Source organism: Homarus americanus, unplaced genomic scaffold (genome assembly GCF_018991925.1).
Source record: "Homarus americanus isolate GMGI-L3 unplaced genomic scaffold, GMGI_Hamer_2.0 scaffold13464, whole genome shotgun sequence".
In the NCBI taxonomy this organism is placed as follows: Eukaryota; Metazoa; Arthropoda; class Malacostraca; order Decapoda; family Nephropidae; genus Homarus; species Homarus americanus.
In genome coordinates this window covers 151,733-164,259 of record NW_024744529.1, presented here as the reverse complement: position 1 = coordinate 164,259, position 12,527 = coordinate 151,733, and the positions used below count along the sequence as shown (strand labels likewise).

Here is a 12,527-nt window from a genome sequence, read left to right as displayed (position 1 = left end):
ACGCCGGCGGTAATCCTGGGGTCGAGAGGATAGCAGCGACACATTACAATTCTGGAGGCGTGTGTAAGAGGTGTGTTTTGTGTCCATAGTGGTGGCTTAACACCCTGCTGCTGCTGCTGTAGGAGCGGGACCAGAGCAGCCACCCGTGAGGTACCCCACAGTCTCTTGCTCGAATTTTAATTATTTTAGATTGACCAGGATATACTTAAGAAAAAGACATGGAGACAAATTTGTTGTTTGTTAAAGTTTTGGATTTATTTTCTATAATCTAGACCTTTACTTTCAGTACTATGTATGCATATTATGTGTGCGTGTGGGTGCGCGTGCATTTGCGTGTGTGTGTGTGTGTGACCAACTTCTGGTTGTGTCAGAGTAACAGCCAACACACACTCTAATAATTACGTTTGTTTATGTTGGCAGATCCTCAAGGCTAGTCCCCCCCAAGTCATTTGTTTCAATACAGTGGCACAAATATTGTCGTGTTTTTTTTTACACTAGAATAAAAAATACCAAATCTATAATAATACTGCAAGAAATAACGATGTTTAAACTTAGCCTCAGGAAAAATAATTTTTTTTCTTCACAAGGAAGTTTTTTGTTTGTGTATGTAAGCTGGTCACGATCCTCGCCTTTTTGTAGTTGTGTCCCGATAGTGAAGTAACTCCTCCCCCTCACCACAGCCCAAATAGAAATATTTTGAATACAGTATAACAAAGAAAAATAAAACTTTCACGGCCGCTGTCTCGTTTAAAACTTTGCCTCTGTTAGGTTATCACCGGCTACAAAAATAATTTCTAAGCCACTTTTCAGCAAATTTTCTTAAAGAGAACAAGAGAAAAGATTTTTAGAGAAACGTTTTACATATGAATTATTATTCGAGTAATTGCATCTTACTAAAGACTCTTAAATGAAAATAATACTAACTAATAATAAACTTTTCTTAGGGGGACCGTGATAGTTTATTTTTACTACCTTGGCTTTTGTTGCATTTTAAAGCCTTTGTTTATCCAATGAACCTTTAAACAAAATAATAAACATTGAATCATTGACCTGTACAGTACAGGGTTTAATAAAAAAAAATAGCGGGGTGTACTTTTTTTAAGCCGCTGGAATGTAGAGGTCAGAGGTACAGTGTATTTATTTTTGTTAGAATTTGGAATATTCCTATGAGAGGTGGGAGGAATATCGCTCCTGATATTACTCGTCCCATAACCTGGAATTTACTACTACCCCTTTTGAAGTTTACTCTCACTACTATTCAGTTTATTTTGAACAGAATTCGAAACACGAAACAATTAAGTATCATTCGAATCATTTTCACGAAAAGGAATATCATTGAAACATTGCTCGAGACACACTTCATAACAGATAGACAAAGTGTGTCTGTACAGAGTCAATAGGGCAAATATTAATAACATTGGCAATATTACAATACATACACGGTAACATTATCGAAAACGGAATTCCGTACTGCTAACTTAATGGGTTCGAATACCATAAGACACCCAAATTGATACCTACGACTGACTATGTATGTTGGTAATCTGTCGGTGTAATTTTTGCAATTCTGCCGAAGTAATCTGATGGAATGTCGATTTATAATGAGATGGTATTAAAGATTATGACACAGTGATATAAATATTGTCTACATATTACGAATTTCTGTGGGAGCAAAGTGCAAAAAGGGGCACTGCATTTATTAAGGTCGAGCCATTCATTACAGCCAGCCAGTGTGGCAAGATCATTCATTGAACTGAGATAATTCACCGTAGGAAGATTATTCATAACTGTAAGATCATTCACTGTTGTTCGATATTGTCTGTAGCATTATTGCACTAAGATCACTCCCATTGCACTGAGGTCATTTGCAACATGATCATTATTTTTGTATCCAGTGAAATAACCATGATGCAGTGAGATTCATCCTTGACCATTGCTTAAAAAAATAAAGAAAAAAAATATCCCTCCTCCCCTCACACTGCAGTGGCATACAGACAGACAGCCAGACAAACACATCATCCATTGTCTCATCTTCAGGTGATAAAATGGGTTGAGATGACATCCCAATTACAACGGTGGTGGGGGTCACATAATACCCTCTGCACGGACCCCCACCAGCCCATCCTCCCCTCCCCAAAAAAAATAATTGTAAAACAAAAAATTGTTCACTAAACGATGAAACGACAACGAAACACAAACGAAGTGGTTCACTGATTGGACTTCAACCCTTCAGCCCAGTAACTGATGAGAGGAGGACAGAGTTGAAATTGAAGGAGGGGAGGGGGGGTTAGGGGTGGGGTGGGGTGGGGTGTGGGTATTGGAGTAGATTCATGGATGGATGGGATGGGTGGGATGGGTGGGTAGTTTCGGTGGAGGTAAATGGGATGGGTTAAATTAATGGGGGAGATAAGAGGAGGGGAGTTGAGATAGAAGCTTAGGGGAGGGAAGAGGTGAAATGGGAAAGGGAAATGGGGAGGGGAGAGATGAAATGGGTAGGGGAAGGGTCCAGGTGAAATGGTGAGGTAAAATCAAGAGGTGTTTCTGGTTCGTGTTAAAAAGGGCAAATTTGGAAACGAAAGGGAGAGACTGTAATGGAAGAAGGAACAGGGGAAGGGGATGAGTGGAAATTGAAAAGGGTAGATTTAAACTGAAGCTCGTGAGTGAGAAGTAAAAAAAAAAGTGGGGGTTAGGTAATTATAGAAAAGGGGAAGTGTGATAAGGGTGAAAAGAGTATTACCAGAAAAGGTTAAAAAAAAAGTGTGAAAATTCGCGTGGTTGATGGTGGTATTCCCTACAACACCGAGAAACACGGCTGGTATTGAGGAGGGAGGAGGAGGAGTGTCAGGTGGATATGTATTACTTGCTGGTATACGAGGTGATCTCCGATGGTCGTATATGTCAGTGGTGTATCTCAACTCCTTCGACCCTTGCGTTATAGGACACAAAAATGGAATAGAAAGAGGGAGGGAGGGGGGAGGGAAGGAAGGGAGGGGGTAGAGGAGGGCGGAGGAAGATGGGAAAGGGGGAGGGGGGACATCACATCAGAAAACATGTTACGGTAAATTATTTTCACTTAATTTTCTTATCTGGAACAAGAGTTGATCTCACTGTCGCAAACCATGACAATAAAAATAAGATGACCACAGTAACCAGCACAGCTCCGGTGGTTCAAAACAAGAGGAATATTCCCAGGTGTAGCGAGCATCAGAGAGCCAATAGACACGTGGGCGTCAGGGAGCAAGACACTGACCTCTGACCCCTGACCTTACTGTGTAGTTCTTAGCATCACCAATTACGCAACAGATTCTCCCAAATTGGTTGATACAGACAACTGATATGATAAAGAGTATTTCTCAACGGCTGGGAGTGAACGAGAACAGCTACTGTCTATTACACTGACAGTAGATGGATCCGACTGGTTTTTTTTTCTGTCGAGTCACCATCCCTTAGTGCTTGTTGAGTTAGTCACCAGCTGGTTAACAGATGCAGGTGTGCTTATTAGTGGTCTATGTAAGCAAGTGTGTTCTCATGGAACTTGTTATTGGTCTTTAAATATAGGTGTGTGTGTGTGTGTGTGTGTGTGTGTGTGTGTGTGTTAATGGTCTCGGACTCTCCTCAGAGTCTCCATACACAGGTAAAGCCATAATTTTTCCCACAGTGGTCACCGTCTTCGAGGATAATCATACCTGTAATTCGGGTCACTTGTTTACATGGAAATAGCCGACTCTCTGACGTTCGCGGGAATTCCCCTACAACAATGGCATTTTTTTTTTCAGGGAAAGATAAAAATGCTGGTGTGAGAATTTCTCATTTACAGTCAATAAATCATTACAATATTAATACAGATGGTATACATCTATGTATAGACATAATCTGTATAATATTTCACTCATCTCATGCACACAACAGTTTTAGTTTTGCAGTATTATAGTGACAAAAGGCCCACTCAGAACACACAGTAAGAAACGACGCCTTCATAGACAACGTATAGAAAGGAGTCAAGTTTGAAGCACTTTATTTTATTATTATTAAGAAAATCCACTTTGAGGTGTCACTGTCTCAGGAGCAGGGGACATTCTTCTTTGTTCTGTGAGACACTCCTGCACTACACTCCATGTCCTCCAAGCACTTACTTCTGCCCTTCAAGTTCCTTCATTACTGTTTCAAAGGCGTCTCGGTAGTGTCCCTCTTCCCTTGATTCATGTCTCTGGTCGGGATGTCTCTCGCTCTTTCTCGCTTTCCTTAATTTTCCTGATTTTGTATTTGTTTTTTGTTTCATATCTTCATTTCCCCCACTTTTTTATCAATGACGTTTCACTATTTTCTCTCTCTGTCAGTGATTAGTGTCTCAGTGACCAAGATGTCTTTTTTTTTCCAATTTTATTGTCTCTTTTGTTTCGTAGCTTCTTTCATTTCCTCACACGAGAACACTTTCCCCGTGGCTTAAAACACACAAACACACACTGTCTTTCATAGCAGTTGTCGTCAGTCTCTCAGTTATATATTTTCCTTTCCATTATAGACGAAAACACAACAAGGACATCATCATCATCATCATCATTATTGTTTTTTGGACTTTAATACACAACAACAAGAACAACAAAAGAGTATACTATTTTTTTCCCAGTGAACACAAGAGGCAGTTTAGTTTAATATTAATAATACAATTTCTCAGTGACAAAGTGGGTTTATGTTTCCTTATATATCATTATCCTGTTACTCGACACACTCACTCGCACACTTTTTGGTTCCGGCTGAATCAATGCTCTGGGCGCTATACAGTATATATAGTATATATATATATATATATATATATAACTCAGTATCACAGATCTGTACATCTTAGGAGTAGCTGGGAGACCGTCAAGGGGGGAGGGAGGGAGGGAGGGAGGGTTGTCTGACGGTGGAGGCAAAGGGAAAAGGAGAAGACAAGGGTGAGGAGGATGGGGTTATGTAGGATGGGTTTTGGGGTTTTTATTTAGTGTCTGATCAAATTTGCCTGTTTATAAACAACAAATGTAAAACACATCATTAGAAAAGGGTTAGGGGAAGGTGGGGGAGGGGAAGGTGGTTGTGTGAATAATGGTCTGATATGAATATTTCTTTTTTTTTTTGGGGGGAGGGAGAAAGTGTTTTAAGTCCTTCTTTCACGGGACCTTTGTTTACTATAAGTTGTTCCCCTCAAGGATATAAAATCTGGTTTATTTGGGGTCATTTACACCATGGCAATAACACACTCTCGGGTCCCAGTTTAAATAATTCTATAATTGCTAAACTTTTAAAGACCTAAACGACGTCACTAAGCCCTAGACCAGCGTCCCGGGCTTGATTTTGGTCTGGGGTGGGATGATGTATTTGCTGTGAAGCGCTGCAGAGTCAAGGTCGTGCGAGAGCTCCCTTTTAAGCTCCTGTTTGAGATCCTGTAGGAGAGCGTGTTTGAGCGTACCATTGACGCCACCGTTCCCGTTGACGATCTTGCCGTTGGAGGAGGCGTGGACCCTGCCGTTCATGCCGCCGTTGAGGTCGGTAGTGGTGTGGGGAGGAGGAGTGTAGGGGGGCGGCGCCACGGAGGAAGGCAGGGAGGAGGGAGGGTCGCTGGCTGGCGTGGAACGGGCGTAAGGTCCGCCCATCTGGAACTGAGCGTAGGAGTCGCCCACGGACACAGGCACGGGCGAGTAGTCCCTGGTGTAGTCCACGTAGGAGATGTAGCCCTGATCCTGTGGGGGAGGACACACAAGAATTATAAAGACAAGCTATTAACTTTAGTATTATTGTTTACATGTTAACTTCAACACTCGTAAATGCATAATTCCAGGTAACAATATTAAACCCCTATACACACGACTTTTCCATTACCTGAAAGCACTCAACACACATCCAGGTATAAAGCTACTGGAAATGTGGAGAACCAGAATTTTATAATGAATATTCATAAGTGAGTTCTGGACACCTGATAAATAATGTTTTCGGACATTTGGACACTAGCTAAATAACACGTACACAAAGGACACTCTTACTCGCGATGAATCATGACGCCAAGGACACGCCAAGGACACTCTGGACACAAGGTAAGAGATGAATTACTTTAAAAAAGGCAAATTCTGACTTTAAAAAGGGAGGATTTTAGGTAAGGGACACGCTTTTGAGACCTTCAGCAGCTAAAGACAAGAGAAGGAAGAGAATGATGTGAATAAGGAAGAAGAGGAGGAAGAGGAAGCCTACGATGAGGAAGGCTGATGTAGGAGAGGGAAGAAAGATGAGGACAAGGAAGGAGGAAAATGAGAGGAGAAGAAGGTGGAGCTCATTTTCCAGAGGCAGTAAGTGAGAGGAAGGCGAGGAAAAAATGATGGAAGAAGAACACGAAGAAGAGGAAGAAGAGACAGAAGGGAAAGAAGTGAAAGAAGAAGGCGAATACGAAGAAAACGTGACAGAGGATGAAGAGGGGGAGAGGGAGGTAGAAGACAAAAAAAAATGAAAGAGGATAAAGAAATGGGGGGAGAAGAGGAAGAGGAGGAAGAGATACTCACTGGAGGGGTGAAGACAGTAGATCCGACACTGTATCGAGCATGGGTGAGAGGTGCTGCCTGTGGATCCCTAGGAGAGGCCTTGCTGCTCTCCCTCTCCCACCCACTGTCAGAGTCCCTGTCAGCTGCCGATAGTGAAGACGACGTCCTGATCTCGGCGTCCTTCGCGTCTGATTCCTACAGGAGAGACACGAGAAAGGGATCCTTTTATACACATATTGTTTAGCTAGTGTCCAGATATGTCCTACCGGTATATATCAGGTGTCCAGATATATCCTACCGGTATATATCAGGTGTCCAGATATGTCCTACCGGTGTATATATATATATATATATATATATATATATATATATATATATATATATATATATATATATATATATATATATATATATATATATATATATATATATATATATATATATATATATATAACTTATATCAGTGGTCCAGATGTGTCCTATATACCAAATGCATTTATAAAGTAGGTGTCCAAACATCCTTTAATCGTCTCTGTCTCTCTCTAAGGGTCTATCTCTCTTTCTCTTACTCCAAATCTCCCCAAAACTCACCTGACCAGTGGAATGGTTGTCATGAGATGGGAGGAGGGATGGGGGCATCACCTTCAGTGCTGTGCCCATGGTTCCTCCGTCACCACCACCACCACTACCCACACCTCCAGAGCCTCCCATGCCTCTACCACCACCACCACCGCAACTCTTCTCTACCACCACAGTTCCAGCCTCTGCAGCCTTGTCCTTCGCTGAGCTGCCGCCGTTTTTCTTACGCCCACAGAGAATGAACAAGATAACGACGATGACTACAAGGACCACGCCCGCACCCCCGCCCACGATCACCATCAACGGCACCACGGCTGTAAGGGAGGAGAGAAGAGGACTGTATGATAAATATGAGAAGAGAGATGATAACGAAGGAGGCAAGAACAAGGCGCAATAACTGTAAGAAGAAGAAGAAGAAAGAGATGATAATGGAGGAGACAGGAGGAAGGCGTGATAATTGTAAGAAAAAGAAGAAATAGATGATAACACGGCAGTAAGGGAGGAAACAAGATGAAAAGGTGATAAATTTGAGAAAAAGAAAAAGATAATAACCGCGAGAATTAAGAAGATTATAATAAACACAGGTGTAGGGACAATGAGAATACAATAGCGTTAATATGAGAGACTATGGACAACTGCAGTACAACAGGTATTTCATGTGTCATATTATTAAAACATTTATCAGTTATTATTTGACTCTACTGTGCACTACTATCTTTCTATCCCCCTCACTCCCTTCTCCCACCCCCTCTCCCACCACCTGAAGGCAATAGTTGATTGGCTTTCTCTCACTCTTGGCCGCAGGTGATTGGCTAAATCTATCCCCCTCCCCCGGAGGCTGATGCTGACTGGCTAAGCGTATGATCTGGAGTCTCAGTGGCGTCACCTGATTGGCTCACCACCTCTGCCTTTCATCAATACTCAACAGATTTTTTGCATCTTAGTCGAATCAGGCAGTATATGTGTCTGTCTGTCTGAAATTTCTTAACATTGATGCATTAATAGTCAGGTCAGGTCATATGTTGTAAGACTAACACTAGAGTCTGTTTAGGATGGCCCAAGGGTGTTGGCTGACTGTATGAGTGTTATTAAAACTTTTAGTGAAGTTCTATGTTGTGTGTTTAGTGCTGTTAAGTGCGTTTAGAGAGTGTGTTATGATGTACTTGGAACTATGAGTCTTGGTAAAGTTGTTTGAGAAGTGTGTGTGTGTGTGTGTGTGTTTTATGTTTGTGGGTTACTGGGTCACGGCCAGTACTTGTAAAGCCATATATTTCTGTACGTGTAGCAATAAAGTTTTGTTTTGATTGAGTGATTGATTAAAAAAAAACAATTGACTCGGTTATAAAGGACCGACTGACTGATTAACTGAGTGGCTGAGCTAGTGACTGACTGACTGACTGATTAAGTGACTGATTAACTAACTAACTGACTGAGTTTGTGAGTGAGTGATTAAGTGAGTGAGTGACTATGTGAGTGACTGACTGACTGACTTACGTTGGTACTCATACTGACGCTACAGGAGGATCTTTATGGAAGTCGAGGCTGTAATGATTTCAGTAACTAAGTGACCAATAGGACTGACGGTACTCACGCTGGCGCTGAAGGAGTATCTGATGAGTATCCACGCCGTATTCATTGATCACGGAACAGTTGTAGGAAGCGAAGTCCCTGTGAGAGGTCTTGTTGATAGTAAGAGTTGACACCACACCGTCTGCTCTCTGTTCCTCGTTCACATATCGACCATCCTCTGTACAAACACAAACATAAACACGGGTTACATTATATAAACATGGGTTAAAAAACACACGCTACATATTTAAACAAACATAAACAGGGGTTAAAATCATACGTCACACACACACACACACACACACACACACACACACACACACACACACACACACACACACACACACACACACACACACACACACACACACACACACACACACACACACACACACACACACACACTACAAATTAAAACAAGTCCAAAGTTGGGATACAAACACGTACAAAAACACGCACACGTGATTATAACATATACAGTTGTAGGTAATCAGAAACATGATTTACAAACACTATTATGAATTATAAATACAAACAACAGGTTATTAGCACACACAAACATGAGTATTAATCTTCTATAGACAAACACAAACACAAATAAACAAACAAGGGTCTCTCTCTCTCTCTCTCTCACACACACCAGATACCCCTCCCTCTAATTACCCCAACCTTACCTGAGACGACGAGAGCACCTTCCCTGGTCCATGTGACAGAGACAGGATGCGGTACAGCCACAACACCGCATCTCAGGACCGCAGGCTGCCCCTCAGGAACCGCTACCACCGCTTGAGCCCTGATCAAAGGAGGCCCCCGTATCCTCAGGTGGACGCGGCCCTCTAGAGGTGAAAACCCTGGACTACGGGCTGAACACACGTAGAGTCCAGCACTGGTTGGTGTCGCCGATACCAACAGTTCTGGACCTCTGCCTACCACCTGTGAGATGATTTAGCAGGTGTTAACAGGTGTGTAAAACTAAATGTAAGAAGTTTATGAGAAGGTATTATTATTATTATTATTATTATTATTATTATTATTAGTAGTAGTAGTAGTAGGTGTAGTAGTAGCAGAAGTAGTAGTAGTAGTAGTAGTAGTAGTAGTAGTAGTAGTAGTAGTAGTAGCAGTAGTAGTAGTAGTAATAGTAGTAGTAGTAAAAAAAAAGTAGTAGTAGTAGTAGGGCTTACCTTAGGGTTGTTGGGTCGTGACCAGGTGATGTCAGGGGGAGGGTTAGCGTCCACTCGGCACTTGAGAGTCACCCGCTGGTCTGGCTCAGCTGACTGGCTGCTCGGCGCCGTCACGAACAATGGCGCATCTGAAACATCAACAAAGGTTCGAAATTTTAGGTTTGGGGCATAATTTTGACGCTAAACAGCAACAAATTAAAGACAATTTTTGGTTTTGCGTAAATTTTGCGTTAAAAAGGAAAAAAATATTTATTTTTTACGTGTGAAAGAACAACAAAGTATTGATTTTTGTTTTGTTTTACGCGGTTACAGTGATATTTTTTACCCAGAAAAAGTTTTTTTTATGAGGGGGCAAACTCCCTGATGCTTCTGAAACACGCTAATTGTGCTAAAAATATCAAGAGTGAAATGCACACATGCAAGCATCTCTCATTCACAGACGCTTTTAAAACACGCAAATACAGATAAAAAAATACACAAAACACACAGACAATAAAACACAAAACAAACACACAAAGGCACACACACCAAATACGAATACATACACCTACACGCACTCACCAAAAAACAAACACACACACACACACACACCTACACGCACTCACATAATACACAAACACATATACACACACACGTAAAACACAAATATACACCTAGAGCCCCCCCACACACACACACCCCCCACAATAACACACACGAGAAGACTGAAAGGCTAAATCGCCAAAAATATACGAAATTGTTTTGTAAAGGTCAATGGAACGTCGGATGAAACACTACAAAATTTACAAAAAACAAATACACAAAACAAGAACAATTACAATCAACCAATAAACAAATGAATGAACAAAAAAAGATACAAGGAAATAAATTTAAAATATAATATGGATAAATTTATGAACACAAGTATCGCATTTTATCGTCTCCTCGTTTAATAATCATGTATGAGGGTGCAATATAATGTTGCATAAGGTATTGGAAAAAAGTTGAATTAATAAATACAGGATAATACAGTATAAAACTGCAGGAAACTACAATATAATGCAGACTATCATACATTGTAAAATAATACAATAGAATACGACATATAATACAGTGAAACAATACTACGCAGATCTATACAAAATACAATATTATAGCCTCAATAAATATAACACTACAACTATTATAATCGAAATACACCATCATAAAACAGACAATTTTATAATACAAAAAAATACAATAAGTATAAGGAGAGATATATACGAATGAAAAAATATCAAAATACAAAATAAAAATAAAAATATTGAAAAAAAATAGTTAAAAAATACTAGAACTGAACTATAAAGAAACCATACAAAATATAACTTTTAAAAATATCAAAAACAAAAAAATATAAATAAAATTCTAAAAATAAATATTATTGAAGATGGATAACAATAATAGAACCAAAACACCAGAAAACAAAAGTACTAAAGGAAAAACGAAAACAAAATCAAAGAGTGAGGACGAAAAACAAAATTACAAAACATTGGAATGAACAAAGAAAGAACAAACACAATTTTATGACAATAATCCCAAAACTAAAATTGGAAGAATTAAACACAAACACAAACTACGGAATATAAAAGCACACAATACCTAGAATATTACTGTAAAAAAGCGACCAACACGATATTGAAAAAAAAAATCAAGAAATGAAATTAAGGAAAATTTATAACACTGCTTCGGAAACTTTTTCAAAGTAATTTTAACTAGCGAGACTCAGGAGGGTCTCTCTCTCTCTCTCTCTCTCTCTCTCTTATCTTCTTTGTCTATATCCACACGTCTGACTACTAAGAAACTACTAATTACTACCACCACACACCACCACTTCCACCACACACCAACAATACCACACTACCACCACCATCACCACCACCACCACACATCACCAACCAAAACACATCCACCACCACCACACACCACCACCACCACACATCACCACCACCACCACACACCACCACCACCACACACACCACCACCACCACCACCACACACCACCACCACCACCACCACCACCACCATCACCCACACCACCACACCACCACACATCACCACCACACCACACACCACCACTCCACCACCACACCACACACTCACCACCATCACCACATCACCACCACCACCACACACCACCACCACCACCACACACCACCACCACACACCACCACACCACCACTACACACCACCACACCACCACACCACCCATCACCACACACACCACCACACCACCACACCACCACCACACACCACCACCACCACCACACACCACCACTCACCACACCACACACCACCACTCACCACCACCACACACCACCACTACCACCACACACCACACCACCACCCACACACCACCACACACCAACCACACACCACCACCACACCACCACAACCACCACACATACCAACCATCACCACCACACACCACCACCACCACCACACACACCACCACACCACCACCACACACCACCACCACCAACCACACACCACCACACACCACCACACATCACCACATCACCACCACCACCACACCACCACACACCACCACTCACACACCACCACCACACCACACACCACCACTACCACCACACACCACCACAACCACCACACACCACCCACACCACACACCACCACACCAACACACACCACCACACACCACACACACCAACCACAC

At 41.5% G+C, this 12,527-nt stretch overlaps 1 protein-coding gene across 2 annotated transcripts in view; it reads right to left on the bottom strand.

The window, feature by feature from the left end:
- Positions 1-5,120: 5,120 nt before the first annotated feature.
- Positions 5,121-12,527, bottom strand: part of LOC121877976 (irregular chiasm C-roughest protein-like) — a 97,694-nt gene continuing 90,287 nt past the window's right edge. Inside the window, exons 6-11 of one of the 2 annotated variants that reach the window (XM_042383936.1) lie at positions 9,836-9,963; positions 9,329-9,587; positions 8,677-8,832; positions 7,098-7,399; positions 6,528-6,701; positions 5,121-5,717 (exon numbers count right to left, since the gene is read on the bottom strand). In XM_042383936.1, the coding sequence (XP_042239870.1) occupies positions 5,307-5,717; positions 6,528-6,701; positions 7,098-7,399; positions 8,677-8,832; positions 9,329-9,587; positions 9,836-9,963 (1,430 nt within the window). In that variant the 3' untranslated portion in view covers positions 5,121-5,306. The remainder of the gene's footprint in view (positions 5,718-6,527; positions 6,702-7,097; positions 7,400-8,676; positions 8,833-9,328; positions 9,588-9,835; positions 9,964-12,527) is intronic. The other variant, XM_042383937.1, reaches the window with a different exon arrangement.